Below are 24,532 nucleotides of genomic sequence, written 5' to 3'. Positions count from 1 at the left end.
ATGCAAAGAATATAGAAATTAGGAAGGGGGCAAACACTTTTTCACACCACTGTATATGGTATTTGCACTAGAATGGATAGGCTAGCTCAAGTAAAGTTATAGAATTACAGGAACAAAAGGAAAGAATGAAGAGAACTCTATCCCCAGTCTTTGTGTGAAGAATTTTCAAAAAGAGTAAAACAGGAAAGAGACCGTAGTATTTTGAACAACCTTTTAAGCCAAGTGGCCTGGGTACCTGCAAACAGCAGAGGTGTTATTAACAGCAATTATAAGCAATCAAGAATACATTTAAATCCAGATTACCAAGTTCCAGGATCATGTGCAGATGAGGCATTGTGACTTGTCATTACATGAAAGCACAGGTCTAATACGTAGTGGCTGTGTTTGGTTTTCAAAGGAACAAAGCTAGTCAGTGTTCCTGGTCCCACCTGTGATGAGTATGCTGTGCATATGTTAACTTGGCTAAAGCACTTAATGGAGAAGAGTGCACATTCAAAAAAAAAACCCCAAAACAAACAACTTCTGCAGTTCTAACTAACTCACTAAGTACAACAGGAAGTAACTAAAAGAAAAATATATTTACCACTGAATAGTTTTGCATCCCTGCAAAACACTGGCAACCTTTTAAGAGTGTGCACTGCCTTTCACATTCTACCTGCTGGGATAAGAAAGTGACTAGACTTCTTTAAGTCCACATGACCCAAGGTGTGGAAAAAACGTGTGGGTCATTACCACTAGAGGTATCAGGTTAAAACCACTGTGGGACCTTGCCTCACCCTATTACGTGACCTATTGAGGTCATCTGATGCAAGATCTGATGGGCATCTCTGTGATTCTGTGGTGCTTTCCCTCCGATCTAGCAATGAAAAATAATTAACTACATCCTGGTTCATGCACTCTCATCAGTTACCAGCGCCCACTTTTCATTCTATTCTGTTTGTCGTGTATTGACCTTCAACACTGGTGAAGTTTGCCAAAAGTAGGCATCCCTCTTTGTACATAATGCAATACTTAATATCTCACCTATTAAGGATGGAGTTGACATATTGCTATTATTTAGGAAAGGTAATGAGTACCTTATTTTTTGCTGAAGGAATGAATCATGACAAAATTACCGGTTTCCAGTTTAGGAAATGTAAAAAAAAACCCCACGGATTTGTGCACTTCTAATTTGTGGAACCTGCTCAACAAGGAAACACAAGATCTAAAGTCTTAAGTTTCTGCTTTTTAGCTTGTTTGTGAACCAATTCCTTTTTGGGTTCCTTTGCCAAATTCTTTGATACGCAACACTAGCAATTTCCCACAGGAATATATATCAGTACAGGGAATTGTTGAATTCTTGATGTAACCTTATATTATAGAATAATGGCATGCTTTAAATGAGCTGTTTTTTCAGCATTGTGTATTAATTTCCTTGTTATCACATAATCACCATATTTTCTTTGAAATTTTTAGTTTCCTTGTAAAGAAGCAGGTGTGTGCATGTTAGTTCACACATCCCTGTGGTGGTGGTGATTCATGCAGTGTGTGTGTATGTATGGACGTTGCATATATAAGGGACGGAGTGGGGTGGTTGGGCACATCCTCCTGGCTGCACTTGCACAGAAAGAAGAAAATGACCCCACAGCAACGGATGCTGTCTGTCTGTTTTTTACTGGTCTCAGGTACCATGCATTTATTTATATATTTTGAATATTAATTAATTAATTTAAGCAGAATAAGTAAAAAATCAAAGCAGTGTAAATATTTTGTTATTTATTGATTTCATGCTTTACTATGGTTTTCCTTCTTATCTTAGAAAAACATTACAGAAAAAATGTTGTCCTGTCTACAGTATGATGCACTGTATTTTCATATTTACAAGGAGTTTTCCTTGTAATTGAATGTTGTTGTTAAAGTGTTATTACATTGTCTTTTTTCCTTACCTCTCAGTTTTTGGGACCGGTGGATCAGTGACAACAAAAGAAACTCGGAAATGTGAGTATAAGTCAGTGTCGTCGCTTGATAACTTAATTTTAGAGAGTCAATCCTTTTTACAGTAATTACACAGTCTTCATTACTTTACTTGGTCCCTTGTCCATCTCTGAACGATAAATTTGTAAGCAACTTAACTTTGCCATGATCAGTTACTTGCAGGACGTATGGCAGTGGAGTCGTCCAGCCCTTCAAAGGCCTGGGTTACTACGTGAGGTCCAATTGCCCGTTCACTCTCACCCGCTTCACCCACAATCGTGTGGAATACGACATCACCATACGGCGAGGAGACAGCGGGCTGCTGGTTCAAGTCGAGATCACAATGAACAAAGTCCGGACTGTTCTGCAGAATGGAAGCATCCAGGTGGAGAAGAAAAGGTTTGTCCTCAAATATGGATCCACTAAGTTAGTGCTTCATTTGAAGAAAACTGCTTGACTTTGAAACCTAATATCATTTGCACGAGACACAATCTGATCCTTGTTTCTTAACATCTGATCTTAAATTACTCATTTTTTGGCTCCAGAACACCAGTTAGCGTAAGCATGTGAGGCACCAGCAAAGTGTTTTGTCCAAAGACACTTTAGTTCATTAACTCAAATGTCACTCATACTCAACCACCTAACCAAGCCGATCATGCTCGCAGGTATTTCAGCACTTCTACCATCAGTGCTAGTTCATTATTAGCTCTGGCACTGGGACACTGTGCATTATTAAGTGTTTGTCTTTGTGGTTGAGTTTAATGAAAAAACACACGATATTCTATTCGCTAGATACTCTCACTCTCTGCAAAGGCTGTTTTGTATTATTATTTCCTGTTTTTCACTTATTTTCCAAAACTGAAGAAGCAAGACCTCCGATCATCTCTGAGCAGGTGTCCCTTGTGTATTTTCTTACAGTGTCTCCCTTCCATACGATCACACCTACCAGCATATTTTTCAGTACGGCATCTACACTAGACTGAGGAGCTCATTGCTTCCACTTTCTGTCACCTGGCATAGTGTACCTGGAGGAATAGACAGTTTGTGGGTAAGAAGATACATAATGTATGAAAGCCTAAACACAGGCAAATGTACAGAAACTATAAATCCCTAAGAAGAATTCCTGAAGCTTCTATGTGATTTGCTGTTCAGGTGGAGCTGCAGCAAGAGCTGAGCACTGACATGACTGGACTGTGTGGAAAACACAACGTAACAAGTATGTCACCTACAGCACAAATAAACTAACAACTAATAGCTGTAGTATAAGTCTAATAACATAAGCAACAGCACAATATTGTACACAAGTGAAGAAAAGGCTGGTTTTAAAGTTTTACATACTACCGAATCTTCCCTTTTAAGAGTTTTTAATGATGTGTCTTTAGCAACTGACTCAGGTGACTGTGGTTTATTATCGTGCTTTTAGATTTCACGGCTGGTTTTGATACAGTGGATCATAAATGTTAATTTCCCGTTTGGAGCAGTGTTATGAGTGCTGCACTGCAGTGGTTCAGATCCTATTTGGCAAAGCGAACTTTCTCTTTGAAACTTGGGGAGTTTGTATCCTCTGCTGCTTCTCTTCAATGTGGGATACCACAGGGGTCAGTTTTAGGCCTCCTTCTTTTCTTCCTATATCTCCTACCCCTTGGCTCTATTTTCAGGAAACATGGGATTTCTTTCCACTGTTATGCCGATGACTCCCAGATTTATTTCCCTCCTAAAAAGATAAATGGTTTCTCCGTAGACCCTTTGCTTAAATGTCTTGATGAAATAAGGGCCTGGGTGGCTTTGAACTTTTTGCATTTTATTGAGCATAAAACAGTAGTGATGGTTTTTTTGTGGCACTTCTGAGACCACTAAACGGATCTTGGTTCGCTGGAACAGTATGTTAAACCAATCATCACTAATCCGGGAGTTATAATGGAGGCAGATCTTAAACTTGAAAGCCAGGTCAGAGCTGTGTAAGATCTAGCTTTTGTCCTTTGAGGCAATTAGCCAAAACAAAGCCCATCTTAATAAAGCAGCTTTTTGAGACAGTAATCCATGCCTTTGTTACATCTAGGATAGATTATTGTAATGCACTTTATTGTGGGGTTAGTGATGAGTGATTAGGGATCTGCAGGTTGTGCAAAATGCTGCAGCGCATCTTTTAACTGAAACAAAAAAGTCTGAGCACATTACCCCCCCCATTTTAATTTCACTCCACTGGCTACCTGTACATTTTAGGATCATTTTTAAAGTTCTTTTATTTGTTTTTAAATCTCTAAATGCCCCCTTCCCCCAACTCTCATAGCTACTACAGCCATATACACCTGCCTGCTCCCTTAGGTCCACCAATCAGCAGCTCCTTAAGGTACCAAAAACGAAGTATAAATTTAGAGGTGACCGTGCTTTTGCTGTAGCTTCTCCAAAGTTGTGGAATGATATGCCCTTGAGTTTAAAACGCTTCTTAAAACATATTTATTTGCTGAAGCCTTTGGCACTCTTTTAAGAGGTTGACTCAATTTATTTTAACATGTTTGATTTTATTTATTTATTTATTTATTTATTTATGTATTTCTTTGTTTGTTTGTTTGTTTGTTTGTTTATGCTATTTGTATATGTACAGATCTTTGTGAACCCTGGTTTTATGTTAAAGTGCTTTATAAATAAAGCTGGTATGGTAATGTTGGTGGTAGCAGAAATGTTTATAGTGTCGGTTATGCTAGATGTAAATAAGAGGAAAATTAGGACAGTTTTACATACATTATACAACCTCGTCTCTGGTTTCCTGGTATGGACTTTTAAGCATAGTCCAGACATATTCAGTCGGATTGAGGTTGAGTCTTTGGGAAGGCCATTTCAAAAGAAGAAAAAGAAGAAAACTTCTAAAAGTGAAATACTTTCTCATTCTTGCTTTAAGTAGTTTTCAGTTGCTCAACTTTGGGCTTTTGTTGCCATATTCACTTGTTTGTTCAGTGTTCTGGGCTCTAGTCTGGCCAGCACTCTGGCTGTTTCAGTCTGCAGCAATGTTGTAATTGGTACAGAAAGTAATTTGGTATTAATTTACTGACATGCACAAGACCCTACCTAACTGCTGTCATCCGTTTCTTCCAGCACAGTATGTTGCTCTAAAATTTCTATGTATCATACTTTCATGAAAAAAGATAAATACAATCTCTAGGAATATAAAACATTTGTTTTTGCATATTTTGTTCAAAGTTGAATGCTCATTTTATTTGTGAAAACAGGCAACAAGCAGCAGCTGATAACAGAGAGCAAGCTTACCCAGGAAACGTGTCAAACGCGAGATCCTGTCTTTGTCACTAACCAAGTAAGCTGATGTTACAATAGTTTTTTTTTCAATCATTTTCATAGTTTAAATCCACTTTTCTTTATTCGTTTGTTTTTGTTTTCATGTTTTCAGGAATCGATCAGTTATATAATCATATTGTATAAATGTTGCCGTACAAAAGATGTTAGTCTAAAATGTTAATGTTCCTCCAATGATATTTGCAGGTATGCAGAGACTTCTTTTCTTACACTTTGGAGTGTCTGCAAGTTAAAACACCATTTTATATCCAACTCTGTGAAGAGAACATTTACAGCTTTGAAAACAGCAAATACGTTCGCTGTGCTTTCTTCAAAGAGATTGCCCTGCACTGTGGAAACAACAGCTATGTGTGGCAGAAATGGAGAGCTATAACCAAATGTGGTAGGTGATCATTTATCATCATTCTTAAAGTCTTAAAGAGGGTTAAAAGCTTCATAATAGTAGTCGCAAAGTTGCTTGTTTATGGATTTTTAAGCTTTTACGGATAAAGGATGAATTTTAACTGACATTTCATTTAGTTTCATGATGGATTTACCTTTCTGTTTTTATGAATGCAGCTGAGCCGACGTGTCCTGGAGACCTGGTTTATAAAGAAGAGGGTAATGCATTTATTCCCAGCTGCTCCAACCCTAACCCCAGCTTTTCCAGCCAGGCTATCACCAGCACTTGTGTCTGTCCAAAGGGTGAATACTATGAACTGTATTTTGTTTTTTGCCTTGGTAAGTCACATGAAACTAATCAGAACTCATCATCAAAAATTTACTGAATTATATTGTAGGTAAGGTGCTTGATGATCACGCAGAAGACTTCCGCTGCGTGAGTGTGCCTAGCTGCCCCTGTGTCTTCTCTGGTAGGACTTACTTAACTGGAGACATGCGTAACACTAAGTGTCAGGCATGGTAAGTGGCCAAAAAATAAAATAAAATAATACTGGAATTTTAATACATAAAAAACTCTTAACTTTAGAATCATAAAAGTGTTTAGAAGTTTTTAAAACACATTTTAAACTTTTGTCCTTAGTATATGTGATGGTGGAGGATGGAATTGCTCAGAGAATTCCTGCCTAGGCAGATGTGACATTGAAGGGCAATTTGTAACAACATTCGATGGCAAAAAATATGTTGTTCCTGGTAAATGCACATATGTGGCCTCACAGGTAAACACACAGCCTACGGCACAAATATGTGACATTAGGACGACTGTGCATGATTGTGATGCTATGTTGTTTTCATGACCACATGCAGGGCTTAAACTGGACAATAAATGTTGGATTTTCTGGGAAGCATGCATCTATACAAACAGTCGTTCTCCAGATTTTCCAGGTATATATCCCACACACTATACAAACTATCAAATCAATTAATAGTGAGGAAAAATGAGCCTGATTATGCACATCATTTGGAATTTGCAGGAAATGTACACATTCACACGCAGCATGGTTACATTTGAAGACCAAGAAATTACTGAACTTCATCAGTCTGGTAGGTAAAAGAATGCTAGTTAGTCTGCTAGCCTCATAATATATACTGAATGGTTTCGATACATAAACACCAAATCTCTTACTAATTTCTCTCACTTTTTAGATCATGCCCTGGTTTTCTGGCAGTCCTCTATGTATGTTGAAGTCCATACATCCTTTGGTATGAAGATCCAAGTCCAGGTGTCTCCTGAAATCCAACTTTACATTACACCACCAGGAAACCACACAGGCACGATTTCAGGTTAGTACCTTAGTCTACAAATACACACTAAACCTGGAATTACTTTTATCATGATTTATTTTATGAACTGTCAAATTATTGGTAAAACAGAAAAATGTTCTAGTTCAAACTTTAAACTTTATGTGACTTTTGTAGCTTAACAAGCGTTTTATTCTGTCTTGAAACAACCAAGCCTTCTGCTCAGTTCTTCCAATTTGCATAAAGATTTCACAGCAGAAATTTTGACATACAGAATACTTTTTAATTCTCAGTCACAAAAGTAAAGAAAATGCTATTTTCACTTAAATATCACAAGCCGTACCACAAAAACCCAAATATAACAGAATTCTAGAAATGGCACTTAAATTACAAGTTGTTAAATGAATGAATGAATGAATGAATGAATGAATGTCTTTTTATTCAAGCAACCAAATAATAAAGTTATTGTAATGTACAATTACACAAAAAAAGAAAAAAACAAGTTTAGCTCGAAAAGGAGTGGGATGAAGACAAGCTTTTTAACTCCCACCCCTACAATCTTATCTGAGTTTTAAATTTTGTAGTTGCGCAGTACATTTAAATATTTGTGACATACAATTACGGTTATAAAATTATCGCGTTGTCATAATTACAACATACAGTAGTGTAAATATTTAGCATCAATAATACAGTCTTTGTTACCACCGTTGAATATCACAGTCATCACCATCATGGTCATTACATTACCATTACATCTTCTCCGTATATTATTTATATTTTAGCTATGAAAATATCAATGAAGTATGCTTCCGTTGTATAGTTGTAACTTCATCAATTTTACTTTTAAGAATTAATTCTGGTCTACTGTTTCCTAATAATGGAGATAACAGTAATAACAACAGCGTAAGACAATATCAACAGTGTCCATTTCAACTCTACAAAATAATTGTTTATATAAGTATTTGTTGTTATCATTCTATATATAAACAAAGAAAAAAGAAAGAAATAATACAAAGAATATATTATTATTTACTATCATGGATAAACAATCACACACTCGGTTCCTCTTTGTACCTTGACAATATACATTTTTTGTACCTCGATTTAAACAGATGAATATTTGGACACTGCTTGAGCTCTACATCCATTCTGTTCCAAAGTTTCACTCCACACACAGACACACACAAACTTTTCCTGGTAGTTCTAACTATCTGCCTTTTAAAGTTACTACATCCCCTCAAATTGTAACCTCCTTCTTTATGTGTAAAAAGCTTTTGGATATTTTCTGGCAGTATACCCTTGTTTGCCTTATATAGAAGTTGAGCAGTCGAGAATTCAACTAAATCAATCAATTTTAATAGTTTTGACTGCAAAAACAAAATATTAGTGTGACTATAATATCCTACCTTATACATTATTCTTATAGCACATTTTTGTAGTATAGCCAGGTGATGCAGAGAACTTTTGTAATTATTGCCCCACACCTCTACACAATAAGTCAAGTATGGTAGGACTAGTACACAGTATAACAAAAACATTGCATGGCAGTTTAAGAAGAACTTGGCTCTATTTATGATTGAGATACTTTTGGACACTTTATTTTGTATATGTCTGATGTGTGATTTCCAGCATAATTTGCTATCAATCATTACTCCCAAAAATTTTATTTCTGATACTACATCAATAACTACACCATCTATTTTTATTACAGTATCTACATTTACATTGTAATTCCCAAAGAACATTATCTTGGTTTTGCTCAAATTTATAGATAATTTGTTAACATCCATCCATATTTTTAATTTCCTTAACTCATTGTTAATGTTAAGTACTAGGTCACTATGGTCGTCGTTAGAATAAAAAATATTGGTGTCGTCAGCAAATATGACTAATTTTAATAACTTTGATACATTAAATATGTCGTTTATATAAAGGTTAAATAGAGTTGGTCCCAGAACTGATCCTTGTGGCACTCCACAGCTAATGCCCAAATACCCCGATTCAAACTCGCCCATCTTCACATACTGCTGTCTCTCAGTCAAATAACTTTGGATCCATTTCAAAGCCACTCCCCTAATACCATATCTGTCTAATTTTTTAAATAATCTGCTATGATTAATCGTATCAAATGCTTTCTTCAAGTCAATAAATATAAATATAAATATGTGCAGTTTTCACAGCAAACATTATAAATGTTCAAATTTTCTACCATAAAAATGTATTTATGCAAACTGGAGGCTGCCGAGCAGGAAATGTCCTAAAAATCTGAGACAAAATAATAAGTCTGTCTTTCAGGTCTCTGTGGCAACAACAACAAGGACACCACAGATGACTTCACCAGCAGCAGCGGGATCATCGAGAACTCACCTGAACCTTTTGCGCTGTCCTGGAGCGTGGGCCGTTGTACACCGAACATACCGCCAACCTGCATTAATACCGACAACGGTATCAATCAGTCATATAAAGTAGACTGTCCTATAAATTCACAGATGAGAAGATGCTTTTATATTTTGTCTTTAACACACAGAAAACTGTTTTATACTAAATTGTTTTGCAAAATCATTACTTATTTTAGCATTTGATGTATTTCTGCAGAAATATTTGCTGATGAAAAGTGTTCGGTCTTGAACAACCCAGCTGGGATATTTGCAAAGTGCCATGGCTACATCCCAACTGATCAGTTCCATACGGTAAGATTGTTTTACTACTCAACCAAATCTGAAGAAACTGCTGAAGCTAACTCGTGCTGACATATTGATTTAAAACTTTATAACAAGTTGAAAACTTAAACCTGCATTATGCATATAAAATTAAACCAGTTTAAGGCGAACATGTTGATCATACAGATGCATACATTTTTGTTTGACTCATTACCCCGGTGCATATATTTCTACTCCACTCTTCGACTATATTTTTACAGGCTTGCATCCTAAGAACTTGTAACTGTGGTACCAATTTGGTCCAGTGCTTGTGTGTTGCTCTGGGCAACTATGCCAAAGCATGTGCCAGTCTTGGAGTTGAACTTGGAGACTGGAGGAAGGCTACCAACTGCTGTAAGCATTTAAAAATGCAAATATGTTTTCCTTTTACTGCACACGACTTATAGTCTTATGTAGGCAGTTTCTGCCTTGTTTTTGCAGGATGCATTGTATAAGCAGATTATTAAATGTGAATCAAAATATTTTTGTCACAGCACTGACATGTGAAAAGAACCAAGAGTTCTCCTACAATGTGCGAGCTTGCAACCATACATGCCGCTCCCTGTCTGCTCCTGATCCTCGCTGTGGGCAGGAAGACGCTCCCGTGGAGGGCTGTGGCTGCCCAGAAGGAACCCACCTGAACCAAGGACAAATCTGTACACCAAAGACTGAATGTGTATGCCATCATCACGGCGGTATAACGCCACCAGGGCCTGTTGTTATCGATGGACGACAGTGGTGAGTTGATCATTAAAGATTTTTTTAAGGAATTTCAAATTGATCAAATACATTTTGTATTAGCATGAAACTGATGGTGTATGATAAATACAATGGTTCCAGTTTTATTAATCTTATGTTGTGTTTTCAAAAGCAACTGTAAGAATGGAGAACTGCAGTGCTCCAAGGACTGTGGTAAATATATTATATTTTTGTACTAGACATACATTGCTATATGAGCAAGAGTCACGGCAGTAAACATATTATTATATCAAACTTTCAGAAATATATTTAATACATGAATTTGTTCGCATCAGACTGCAGTAATGGAAAAGGTGTGCGTGCACTGCTCAGAATACCCAGTTAACACAGCTCAGAAAACTTGCGACAGTCTCAGCAAACCACTGGTATGTATATTTATAATTATTACCATTTGTATGTAAATGTGGCTTCATCTTTAGTTTTTTTTTTTTATTAAAAAGGGTGACTAGTTATTAGAATAAACACGTTTGCTCCTCACAAAGGTGTAATTTTCAGGTTGGTGTGATTTTCAGGTTGCCAGTGTGACTTGTGAGAGTGGCTGTTATTGCCCACATGATCAATATGAAGATCACCATGGAAACTGTGTATCAAGGGACAACTGCACCTGTGTGTACAGTGGTAAAGTCTTCAGGGCAGGAGAGACTGTTAAAACCAACTGTAAAAAATGGTAACGCTACTTTACCGGTTCAGTCGCAAAGTTTTGTTTTTCTGTAAACTCAGTGTTATGACTTTATCTTGCAGTGTCTGTGGTCAGGGTCAGTGGGACTGCACAGACGAGCCGTGTCCCGGGACATGTCAAGTCTATGGAAATGGACATTATCAGACCTTTGACGCTAAATGGTATCGATTTAGTGGTACACTGCCAGTACACACTTGTAGAGGTGAGAGCCAGAAAAATCACAAAACATGAATGTGTTCACATGCATGATATAAAATTTATATATAATGTAGATATGTAAATTTTATTTTTAAAGTTGCAGTTTCATGATGTAGGAGATATAAGTCATACACTTTCACAAAGTCCAGGTCTCTCTCTCTCTCTCTCTCTCTCTCTATCTATCTATTACAAAAACTGTAGCTGTTGACTTTCAGTCATGGTGGTAACCATTTGTTCATAACTACAACAAAATGCATGATTTTTGATATATAATAAAGGAAGTTTTAACCATGCTTTTCGATTTCAGGATTACTGCAGAAGTCAAAACGGCACATTTTCTCTCCGAGTGGAGAGTGTGCCCTGCTGTGATGAGGCACTCACCTGTTCACGCTCCATCATACTGGACTTGCAGGTAAGTGGCTCTATCCCTAAATATTCCTTGACCTTTATTTGGTGGTCATGTTATACTAGTTTTTATTAGTGTATTTTTTGTCTTACTTGGAAATGATCAACCTCAGTCAAAGGATGGTTATTTACTCAAGTCGTTCATGAATCATGGAACATAACATGCTGCAGAATTAATGGTGTGCATTATGAGGTAGCTGCCCATATACCAGTAAACTAATCCCTTATCTTGTTCTTCTATCTTACTCTTCCAGAGCAAAGTCACCCTTATCCTGAATGACATGAGAGTGACCAAGCAAATCCAAAAAGGCTGGACTTTGCAGCAAGATCCACTTTACACAATACACACAGTGGGACTCTATATCATAATCTCAGTGCCCAGCAAAGGTCTAACTCTAATATGGGACAAACACACCCGGATCACCGTAGAACTTCATCCAGACTGGAGGGTGAGTAATAAAAATGCTAAGAAGGATTTTAAACGTGACCATTCTTGTGTAGTAGAATACTGTTATCCTCACTATAAAGCTTGAAAAGGAGAGAAGTAGAATTCAAAAATGCAGAACTGAATTAATAACATATCCACTGTGTACTTTTATGCTCATTTTCTTTTTCAAACCGTCTCACCTGCAGAACAGAGTGTGTGGCCTCTGTGGGAATTTTGACTCCAATGAGCTGAATGACTTGCAGATCAGTGGCTCAGCAGGTAAACCAGTCAGTTTTTTCTCCTTTTTTTGCTAGGGGTGGTGTCTTTGCAGTGACACCAACACTTTACCTGTGACACTCAAACTAAAAACGAAACTCTGTTCTTAGTGGTTTCTAGTCCAATGGCCTTTGGCAACAGCTGGAAGGCAGCAACTCCCCCTTGTACTGATGTGACCACTGAGATATTTCCATGTGAACGCAATTCCTACTGCTCGGCCTGGGCCCAGAGGCGCTGTATGATCCTTAAAGGAGGCACCTTCAAAGACTGTCACTTGAAAGTATGTTCTTCACATTGCACACAAGTTGCTTGTGCTTGCTTAAAAATAACTACTTTTTAAGCAGAGTCGCAAAGAGAGGATTGGGACTTTTATTTTGTATACGGTGAAAATTTGATACCAGTGTTGCTGTCAAAATGTATTAGATTACAGTTTCTCTTTTAAATTTAATAAGCATTGCAGCTAATTTGATTAACCTAAATAACATTTCTTGCTTTTACTTTCCTAACAAATATCTTTAAACTGGGCAAAAAAAGAGAAAAAAACCCTCGTCCACAGCTTTTTGATAACAATTGTAATGCAAACATTATAATAATTTTTGAGTTCCTAGACTTAAAAGGCATTTCTAGGTGCAGCAAGGAAAACCACTTTGGTGCACATGGATATCCAGAAGCACTGCTTAGGGCAATGAAAACTAGTAGATGAAAGGGAGCACAAATTAAAAAACAATGCTCAACATCAACAAACTGTGAACAAAAAGGAGCTTGTCTAGACCTTTAAGCCATCAGCATCCAGCCTTTGATGGTGTTGCATTGAAATTTGTTCCAAAACATGCCCCTTAAAAAGGCATGTTATTATGCACATAAACTTTTCACGAGAATTTATAATATACTTTGTGGATAAAGGTTCTGAGCCACCCACGCATTACAATAACCATGGAAAGCCACGTGATGGAAGTTTTTGTGCTGATTTTAATGCCAGTAAAAGTTAAACATTACATCTGCATTTTTGTTGTGATTGAAGTACAACTTGCAGTCAGGTACTTCCCAACTCTGATGTTTACTGATCCTCAGGTGGATCCAGAGCCCTACTACCATGCCTGTGTGCAGGAATCCTGCTCTTGTGAGTTTGAAGGGAAATTCCTGGGTTTCTGCACAGCTGTGGCAGCTTATGCAGAGGCCTGCAGTGACCAGGACGTCTGCATAGATTGGAGGACGCCTGATATGTGCCGTAAGTTTTAAGCTTTTTCCCCACATAAGGTGTGCATGTCGTCAGCCAATCATCAGTCCAGCTTATATAAATTATTTTCTGTGCTTCAGTTCTTGCCAACACACACCCTGCATTGCTTAATGTTAAATTCAGTTTTATTTTATTGTATTTTAGTTATTGTCAATATAATCATGAGCGACAATAGATATGGCACTATCAAAGGATATGTACAACAATCTGCATGATGCGATCAATGTTTTTTTAAGGTTACAAAACACTGAATACAACAAAACATAAACTGTGAACATTTACATCTTAGCTGTCTACTGTGACTACTACAATGAAAAGGGCCAGTGTAGCTGGCATTATGAAGCCTGTGGTAGGATTCTGACCTGTGGCAAAGACTTCACTCAGAAGCTGGAAGGTAACCAATGTTTCTCAGTTATAGTCTAACATGTTAAAGTTCAGCTTGCACAAACGACTGAGTATATTTACTTTTTGGAAAAGGCTGCTACCCCAGATGTCCAAAGGAAAAGCCATACTATGATGAGAATACTGGTGATTGTACCGCATTGAGGAACTGCTCTTGTTATTTTAATGACACGACTGTACGACCTGGACAAGTGGTGAAAATAAACTCTTTTGAATGGTAAGTTGACACATTCACAATATACATGGCATGCAAATATCTACATTTTCCATGCAATCGTCATGAAGTTGTGTTGTTAGTTACACTGACGGCTGGTTATTTCTTACTCTCCTATTTTATTCAGCCCCTGTGAAAATGGAACAATTAAATGCCGTGAGTATAAAAAATACATTCATGTGTGTACTATATGTGGCTGATAAAACAATTCATTTTCAATTCTAACTCACAACATATTGGTGCTTGTTCAGGACTCCTGACCAATCAGGGCTAAGAGATAGTAAAAGCATAGGGAGCAACATAACTTGGCTAGTTGTAGAAAAACATGTTATCCACATTTTGAAAAGAGAATTTTGATTTTCATCTTCAACTAGATTTGTCACCATTTCCTTGGTAACCATGAGTGACATTACATTACAAACCAGCAGAGAAAATTTGTCTCTATTTCAGACATTGTGCGACTACTATTTAAATCTATCAAATTATCTCCTATGCTGAAATACAAAGTAATACCTAGGATGTTAAACTGTGATGTGTATGGGATCAATTGTGTCTACATGTGAGGAGTTGGGAGTGATAATGGGTAAAAAACGTTAGTGAAGGCAAACATATGTAATGTAATGATAGAGAATACAAGGAAATATTATTGAATTTTTTTTTTTTTTTTTAAAATAATATGTGCTTTTATGGATCCTTCTTTTAATAATTGCACTTATTATCAATTTTACTTCAACAGCACTTCCGCCCACAACTACCACCACACTAATAACATCTCTCAAAACAACTGCTTCAACTACAAGTGAAACAACTCTGCTTTCTACTACTACACCAGTGATTACCACTACCACAGTCTCAACTACCCCTGAAACATGGTCGACACCCACTGCCACCTCTCTACTAACTTCATCTACTAGTAAAACATGGTCAGCAATGCCCTCCACTTCTGCTATATTAACAACTCCTGTGCCAACAACTACAGCTACTTCAACTACTACTGTAACATGGTCCCCCACCACCTCTGAACCAAACACTACGACTACTTCAAGTACCAGCGAAACATGGTCAATAACGCCCACTACTACATCTGCAGCAACTACTAAAACTACAACTGGAACCACAGGGTCCACCACCACTGCTACAACAATGGCGACTTTTACCAGTGTTCCAGTGACCGGTAACAATCGGTCATTTGAATTTTACACCACTGAACCAACAACTGCTTTACCTACCACCATTACCTCAATAGCCCCTACAGAAGCTAACACAACTACAGCTACTATCAGCACACTCTCCACATCACTGTCAACTTCTTCAACATCCACAACTCACTCGACACACCCTACAACAGTAACAGAGTCTATAACAGAGACTCCCACTGAATCTGCTAGTACAGTACTTTCAACCTCTTACCTACCTACAAGTACTTCATTCCTTAATGCTTCAACAACACGGGCCACAGAATCAGAGCCGACAAACACAGTTATATCAACATATGTCTCAACACCTCCACCATCGACAAAACATACGCAGCCAACAGTCACTACACTTCAGTCCACCAGCACCTTTGCAACCAATTCTACATCTGCTGTAACCTCAGGTCTGACAGCAATAAGCACAGAAGTTCCCACTGTATTTACTACAACCACCCAACCTACTACCTCCCACTCTGAATCAACAACATCTAAATCTACGTCGCCACTGATAACTAATACTGTGACAACATCTGGACAAACAGAAATAACAGAAACAGGTGCTACAACAATGGGAAACCATAGCACTTCAGTAGGCACCACAACATTTTCATCTATTAATACAGAATCCACACCCGACATTAACACAGGACCCCCAATCACAACAACACCACCTCAGAACAACTCCCAAGGTGAATGTTATGTATCTGTTTTGCACTGTTCATTCATCATCATAGCAGTCGTTTATGTGAGTAACCTAAACGATATTATATCTCTGGCAGTATTTCCCACAACATTTGGAACACTTCAGCCAACAAGCACGTTTGCAACCAATGCAACAACTACTGTAACGTCAGGTATGACTGCTACCAGCACAGAAGCTCCCACAATATTTACTATGTCTACAACCACCTAACTAACTACCAACCAGACATTTTCATTTATGATCATAGTAGTCATTCACGAGAATAACCTAATCAATGTTTCTGTATTTTTGCGTTCACAGCACCAGTCTGTAGATGTGTAGACCTGAAGAGTAAAAAAAGCTGGATTTGTGGGGAGACATGGTCAGAGGACTGCTTTGATAAGCACTGTGTTGGTGGAAAGATAGAGTTGACCCCAGTGGTTTGCCCAAAGTCTACAGCTCTGCCCTGTCCCAGAGAACGGGCCGTAAAGGTCTCGGATGGATGCTGTGAAACATGGAAATGTGACTGTAAGTGACCATACCACTGACTGACTAACCCAGAATGTCATTATTAGAGTTGTGCAGCTGGCTCAGGTTGGCATTTTGACAGATTCTTATTTTCAGCTGAAATCCAAATTGTGTTTTTATCCATTCCCAGGTCACTGCGAGCTGTTTGGGGATCCCCACTATGTTTCTTTCCAAGGAATACCCTTTGATTTCTTGGATCAGTGCTCCTACATCTTGGTGGAGGAGCAGTCACCACGTCATAATCTGACCATTGCTGTGGACAACTTTTATTGCGTGCCGGGCCTGCAAGGCTCCTGTGCCAAAGGACTCATTCTGAAATATCAAAACAATGTAGCCGCGCTCAACATCAACACACAATTGTTTGTAGTACAGGTAGGATTTCATCATGCATCCATATTCAGTAATTATACAGCAGTTTGTAACTGAGAATACTCACTGGAAAGACAGCTAATTTTGATGATAATGTTATTATACTTTAGGCTACACTGAACAATGTGACAGTCCAACCACCATATGAGGAGAATGGTTTTAGATTTGAGACCACGGGGTACATGGTGTCAATTCATCTCCCAGAGATTCGTTCTTATGTCTCCCTCACTCCATCCTATACCCTGGTTGTGAACCTGGCCATGGAGCATTTCGTCAATAACACCCAGGGACAATGCGGTGAGCACTGGATGGAGTGCTAGAAGTGTGTTAGAAGTATAAGCTTATCAGAGCTCACTTATCAATTCTCCCTCCAGGTGTGTGTGGTGGAGCATCGTGTATTCGTAAAGGAGGGCAGATTGAGGATGACAGCTGCTGTGATAAGACGGCCTATGACTGGGTGTATCCAGATCCTCTGAAGCCTGCCTGTAATTCTGCACCAAGGGATGTACCTTGTCTTCCTGGGCCAACCTCAGTACCTCCTCCCCCACCTCCGCCTCCCTGCCCTCCAAACCCATTATGTGAACTTCTACTCCACCCGTAAGGTCCACACATGAATGTAGCCTACTAATCATGGATTTGTTTACAAGTTTGTGTTAAAACTGATTCAAGTGTACTTCATGATAAATGTACATGTTATATACTGCTTTATTTTGATTATTAATTGTAATAGTGTGTGGCTCTCTGTCTCTTTGTGTATATTTTCAGCAAATATTCTTAAATTGACTTTGTTTCAATTTCTCCAGTGTCTTTGAAAACTGCAGCAACTACGTGGATCTAAACCTTAAAAAGAAGAACTGTGAGTTTGATTCATGCAGGAACCTAAATGGTTCTTGCTCATCTCTGGAGCAAGCTGCAGGAGAATGTAAAAGCTTTGGTTTCTGTATTGACTGGAGAGGACTGACTAATGGAACCTGTGGTATGCATCGTCTTTTTTTTGTCTTACAATTAACATGGCAAACCAGTAAAGCTAGAAATTAAGTGATTTATGAATAAATTTGCTTTCTTTGCAAGTTCTAATTTAAATTGATGTATTATTAACGTCAGTATCCTTCATCGTGTTTCAGATGTGCCATGTCCAGAAGGATTGGTTTACAGAGAATGCAGCACAAAGTTGGATGACTTCTGCTATGGAGGGTTAGGAAACTTTACTTTTGGTGTGATGCAGATAAAAAGTTAATCAGCTTGGTCATATAAGACTGATCTCTTTGTGGTCTTCTCCAAGGCACATCAGGAAAGCCTCCTGGGAGGCTAGGTTTAGACTAGTTTTACCACTTGCATTAACTTCTGTGTCAAACTGGAATAACTTTTATGTCAAGGAGCCAAACAGCACTTTTTAAGAGTCCAGAGTGTAAATGCTTGAATGCACTGGGTTCTGAATGTGACCTCACTGTCTTGTTTGACAATCAGTGGAGTTTCGCACCATGAATTTAATCAACGTAAGATTTTCAAGGCTGAGTTTTACTATAATTTTCTGAGGAATCTCATTTAAGGGATACCTTATGAAATTTGGTGTGTCTGGCAGCTTCACGTCTGGTGCATTGAAACAATGTGTTTGTTGGCCATCCCAACACAATCTTCACTCACCAACCACCCTCTTCTTTAAGATTAGACTCCTTATGTCTTCATCCTCTTCCACCAAAATAAAGTTCAAGCTAAATGGTCACCAATAGAGCAAATCCAGTGCAACTGGTCATATTGTTACTCCCACCCAGCTGTCTAAGAACCAAAGCTATCAGGAAGTAGTACATTACTGCTCAAAGAAATTACTGGCCACACTGAAATTAGATATGTTTAGATTTTTATTGGGGAAGCTGTTTTCTGATTGCACCTTGTAATTTCCACATGTCTTTCCTTCATATACTATTCTGAAGATTTACACCATTTTCATGCTTTTCTCCGGCTTTTTAGCGTGCGCTATCCAGGAGCTTTGCTTGAAAAAAAAAGCACAGGTTGTTTCTGTCCCAGCAACCTGACCAGAGCAGGAAATCACTCAAACATCTGTTTGCCTGTTTGTTCCTGTAAGTTGTATAGCCTAAGATGATGACAATGACACCTAGACAATTTTTGTTTGAAGTCTTTTACAGGAAGATAAATAAAGGATTTTCTTTCTTTTTTTCCCTAAAGTTTGCAAAGGACCAAGTGGAGAACCTAAACTTGTAAGTAAAAGTTACAAATTTCCACAGGGATGCTGCTGTTATGTGACACATTCTGTAATCAACAGTTTAGCTCAAATAATTTAAGCGTATTAGTATTAGATCTGAGTGTAGATTTACAAATATTTCTGTATGTGTGTTTCAGCCTGGTGAAGTCTGGCAGTCCAACTGCAAACTGTGTAGATGTAACAACCAGACTATGACTGAAGAGTGCTTTCCACCACCTCCTAAGCCAGCTCCCCTCTGTGGCCCCAATGCAGTTTTGATAAACACTTCCTGCTGTGGTGATGCGATTTGTGGTAAGTAAAGGTGTTTCATATTTTCTAGTTCAGTTAATGATTGATTTTTTAAAGTTTTCAGTATCTTTTAGAATTATAGAATTTCTGTAATTTTTTTTTTTGCGTAATGACGTGCTTTAGTCAAATGTATTTGCAACAAAGTAAGGTAATGCGCTGTTCCTAAAATTGGTAATCACATTAGCCGTACTTATCAAATAAGTATGTTGGGTAACAATCTTTAATATGGCCCATAATTAAAGGTGCAATTCACTTGTAATTAATCAGATTTTCAATGTCTTTAAAAAAATGACAATATATTTAAATAAAGTACAAATACTTAAAAGTAGGTAAAGTGGAACAAGAGGGTAACAAATCAGATTTTTACAGAAAACAAATGATTGTATTATAAGTCAATTTAAGTACTCCATAAGTAATTTAAAGCACTGCATAATTTCTTGGTAATTTTGTAGAAAAACAAACAATATTTTCCAATATTACCTGGTAAGTAAACTTACTGTTCAGGGGTTGGGTATATTATAAACTGGCTTAACATTGTCTAACTTCCAGGTATTTTCCTTTCCTATACACTCAATTTGGAAGTTATATTTGAAGTACACTGCAAATGATAGCAAATCAGCACTGCTCAGTGTTAGTCATTGTTAATCTTCAACACTGACTAGCTTCCTGTTAGAAATATAACACTGTCAAAAGTGTTAATTTAACACTCAAAAGAGTGGACACATATAGACACTTTCTAGTGTCAATTTAACACTGGAGATTTTGCAGTGTATGATTGCAAACCTCCCCACAAAAAAAAACAATTAATTATTATATTCCATAACTATAAGGTCAAACAGGACTGCAAATTTTTATTTTTATTTTTTCGTAAATTGCCTTTTTTTTTATTGTATCCAAGCGAGGACAAAATGTCAGCACAATATTCAGCTTTTAATTAGTTGGAATTTGTTGCACAAAATGATGAAAATATGACAGTGAAAGGGAAAAATTTGCATAGACAAACTAACCCTCACTCTAGATACAGTCTAATCTCAACAAGTGTGATCTCTAGTTCTCAGCAATGATTACTCCAAACTAGAAGCCAAAGCTTCATTTTTACCAGTTTACCAGCAAAAAGTTTTTAAAAAAAGGCATGGTAGAATGATTCCGCCAATACCAGTTTCCATACCTATCGCTGTCATCATTCATTAAGAAGTAGTTCTGGAGTAGTTTTCACAAACTTTGTTGTTGGTAATGCTTCAAAAATATCATACATACGAGATAAGAGATTCCTGCTGATATCTTGGCATACATGTTCATACTTCCAAATCTCAACTGGCAATTATGTGATAATGCATCGCAGAAGAGCAAGTAACAAATACACAAATACATGTAGAACAACACCTTATATCTATTAGCAGATATATTTTAGTTGTGTGAAGCTGCATCTGTAATGTTGTTAGTGACCCAAAATATATTTGAAGAGTCAGTTACTTATTGTCGTTTTTTTAATTTGTTTGTTTGGGTGATTTGTTTAATAGGTGGCTCCATATTGTAATGATTTATGCATTTGAATGTAAAAGGTTTGTAGTTCACATCCACAAATCCCATTTGAGGATCCAGCATAAACTCAAACGCAGCTACCTGCTGTGGTGACCCCTTGTATCGAGGGAGAAGCCTAAAGTGGCCTCTTCTTAATTAATTAATCATTTAGGAAACATTTTGACATGAAATATTAGGCACACACATTTATTGCAAATCACATTAACTAATGTTAGGTTAAACCTTAATAGCACTTGTGTTTCATATCAAAATGTCTGCTGTTAAAAACATAGCAAAGTCAGACACACACACAAAAACGTGTCTTTTTTTTTTTTCAGTTGACAAGACCTGCAGTTATAATGAGAAGATATACAAGGTATGCTGCATTGAATTTTATTGTAATGTCTCTTTGTATTAAATTGATTGAAATTGTTAATCATTGTCAACCATTGTCTGATTCTTCATTTTAAATTAAAAATGTTCTTTGTGCATGTAGGTGGGAGATCAGTGGACAGATCCCGCCCATCCCTGCAGGTCACTGAAGTGCAGTAAAGATGGCATTCAGACTGAGACCAAAGTCTGCTCCAATGAAAGCTGCTCTGAGGTAAAAATGTTCAACTGTAAAATCTTAGATTGATTTTCTACAATAATAAGCTCATATCGGTGAAGCTTTGCACAGTACTTACATTTATTTGCAGAGCTTTTCAAAGCTGAAGTGTTAGAATTTATTTATATTCAATATTTAAATGTCACATAATAACAATAGAAGAACACTGTCAGAACAAGCACTGTGAGAAAGAAAGACTTACCCTTAAAAGATGCTTAGAAACTACAATTAAATACCGTGTGAACAAGCGCAAGAATTAAAGTTTACAACTTGTGGGGCTTTTTCTCTAGGAGGACAGAATCTGGGATGACCAACACTGCTGCTTTACATGTAAGTCAGACCCTAAATCTAACATTTCACATAGAAATGAAAGCTATAATTTATTTATTTTAATTTCACACTCTTTACATTGTTCCACCTCTACTTTGTTACTTCAAACTTCAGGTAACCAGGGCTGTGCTGCTAGGATGTCCACCCTCAACATCACCGTAGATAACTGCACCACTGTCATGCAGATGCCTGTGTGTCAGGGGAAATGTGAATCTCAGCCAAGGTGAGATGAGCAATAGTGATGATGCAAATTAATGCATTTGAGGCCCTTGTTATTCACTTCATAATCACTAACCAAAGAAAAGTGCATCTAGATTCGTTGTATGAATTCTGTGCGAACTTTGGATATTTTTCTGAAATTTAGATTTTTTTGTTTCTCTCTTCTATCCCACTTTCACCCACTCCCATTCTCCTCTGCAACAGGGTGGAGTTATATGGTGACCTGTTGGAGCAGCGCAACACATGCTGTCTGGACTGGATATCAGAGAGGAGGCCCGTGACTCTGCTTTGCTCTGACCTCAGTACGAGACAATACTACTACAAGCACATCACCAGCTGTGCTTGTAGATCTTCCGGCTCAAGCTGAAAAATAAAACTCAGATGAAAGAAAGAATTATCCATTAGACTGTCACATGAAAACTAAACGTATTAAAATGTTGTTCCTTATATAAAGTAAATGCTGAATCAGTTTTATATCAAATAAAGTGAATGATTTGCTATTATGAAGGCATGTATTCTCTGTTTTCTTGAATGTAAAAACCCCATAATAAACTTCATCACGATTCCTACCCATTTGTCTCAGTGTATTTTTTTAAAATTATACAATACAATTTTATTTATATAGCACATTTAAAAACCAGAGGTATGCCAAAGTGCTTCACAGAATCAATTAAAAGCAATAAAAGATACAAATATATTGACAGGAGGGAGACATAACTAACCAAGAATACACCAGGCACAGTAGGCACAAGCCAAAAGGCAATGAAATGAAATTAAATCATTATAAACATTAATCAGAGCAAAAAGATAAATTACAGCACACTTACAAATGCGAGCTCTAGGAAGCCGGGAAGGATAGGCTAAATAAATAACTTTTTCATTGAGATTTAAAAGATTTAATTGAATCAGACGCACAAATAGCTTGAGGGAGATTATTCCAGAGGTAGGGTGCAACAGAGGCTAATGCACAGTCACCTCTGGTCTTAAGCTGAGATCTAAGTCACACCAGGAGCATTTGGCCTGCTGATCTAAGCTGAGGAGATCAGTAAGATAGCTGGGTGCGGTATTATTTATGATTTTAAAAGCGAGCAATAAGATTTTAAAATCGATACAATATTTAAAGGGGAGGCAGTGCAGGTCAGAAAGAACTGGAGTAATAGACTCAAACCTACTAGTCCCAGTTAAGAGAACGAGAACATTTTGAACGAGTTAATTATGCACATGTTAGTTATAGTTTAAATGTTTCACAAAAGGTTTCTGTAGAAGGTATTTAGACATGTTCACATTTTGCAATTTTTAAATGAATAAGAAATGAAGTTTACCCACAGATAATAACCCGTTGAGAAAAAGTGCAAAAGCATGTCTTAATATTGCTACCAGGTCTTGCTTTAAAGCCTTTATTAATATCCAGCATTTGGTGTTGGCAATACTCTGAATGTTTCAACGCATTCTCTTTTTCCAGTTGCCAGCCTTTAGTCATGGATGACCCGTGTTTGAGTACATGCTTGTTTTTACCTACCTTACACAGATTGGAGTATGGTACTTCTTAATGTCAATAAAACTTTTGGTCATTTTTGAACAAATACCTCCATCGTGCCTGAGTTATACTTACTCAAACACACAAAGCAACCGTTGACCTCCCATCAGGCCTTCAGTGGAAAACCTTTACCTTAAGTTATCAAGGTCAGACTGAATGAACAAAATCATTTATCATTAAGTGGTCAAGTGGAATTCCAAAGATTGTTGGATTGGTACATGGATTAGAGCTGTTTAGAAATCTTCGGACAAGGAGATTGTAGGTCAACACCCTCTGGCTATGGGTAGGGTCAGAGAGTTTTGAAATTGGCATGATTTAAAGGTACCTGCTGAAAACAAAATTGTGTATTTGATAAGTAGAATATTCTTTTTCATTTGAGACATCAAAAACACATTTTTACACGCCTACATTTAAAATGTCGGTTAGAAAGCAGGAAAAGCTTTGAACTTTTGATAGTAGTAGAGCACAACTCAGTATACCTTTTAAATTACAAATGACAAATTCTGAAAATGTTAAGACGTATAGTAATCATTCACAAATCTCAAAAGCTTATAGTTTATTCAAAAGAAAACATTACATTTATAAACTGAGAAAACGTACGCATCTCCATGTTTACCACTACGTAGCTCCCCCTCTTCTTTTAACAACAGTCCATAAACATCTGGATTCTGAGGAAATGAGTTTCTAGACCTTTCAAAGAGCAGTGTTCTCCCATTTTCACCAGATGTAGGATTCTAGCTGCTCAACAGTCCTGTGTCATCTTTCTTTTTCATTCATTGTTTCATGATACATGAAATTC

General features: G+C 37.4%; 1 protein-coding gene across 1 annotated transcript; it reads left to right on the top strand.

Annotated features, from left to right (window-relative positions):
- The first annotated feature begins 1,549 nt into the window (after window positions 1-1,549).
- Window positions 1,550-22,765, top strand: LOC120736122 (mucin-5B-like). The gene is given in 47 exon segments (XM_040036106.1): window positions 1,550-1,664; window positions 1,933-1,977; window positions 2,127-2,352; window positions 2,872-3,001; window positions 3,106-3,169; window positions 5,181-5,263; window positions 5,449-5,644; window positions 5,821-5,946; window positions 6,042-6,162; window positions 6,284-6,419; window positions 6,508-6,585; window positions 6,675-6,744; window positions 6,847-6,984; window positions 9,238-9,387; window positions 9,538-9,632; window positions 9,863-9,995; window positions 10,136-10,379; window positions 10,513-10,553; window positions 10,676-10,689; window positions 10,691-10,765; window positions 10,913-11,067; window positions 11,142-11,256; window positions 11,258-11,281; window positions 11,585-11,689; window positions 11,937-12,131; window positions 12,316-12,388; window positions 12,496-12,665; window positions 13,457-13,613; window positions 13,912-14,016; window positions 14,100-14,241; window positions 14,366-14,394; window positions 14,975-16,120; window positions 16,211-16,285; window positions 16,435-16,641; window positions 16,772-17,013; window positions 17,121-17,307; window positions 17,385-17,607; window positions 17,814-17,986; window positions 18,135-18,204; window positions 18,979-19,088; window positions 19,195-19,226; window positions 19,369-19,522; window positions 21,379-21,416; window positions 21,537-21,644; window positions 21,938-21,977; window positions 22,092-22,200; window positions 22,401-22,765. Coding segments are annotated over 47 exon segments (6,561 nt in total). The 5' UTR covers window positions 1,550-1,615; the 3' UTR covers window positions 22,564-22,765.
- The last annotated feature ends 1,767 nt before the right edge of the window (window positions 22,766-24,532 follow it).

Source organism: Simochromis diagramma, unplaced genomic scaffold (assembly GCF_900408965.1).
Source record: "Simochromis diagramma unplaced genomic scaffold, fSimDia1.1 OVJJ01000816.1, whole genome shotgun sequence".
In the NCBI taxonomy this organism is placed as follows: domain Eukaryota; kingdom Metazoa; phylum Chordata; class Actinopteri; order Cichliformes; family Cichlidae; genus Simochromis; species Simochromis diagramma.
This window is presented reverse-complemented; position numbering and strand designations above follow the sequence as displayed.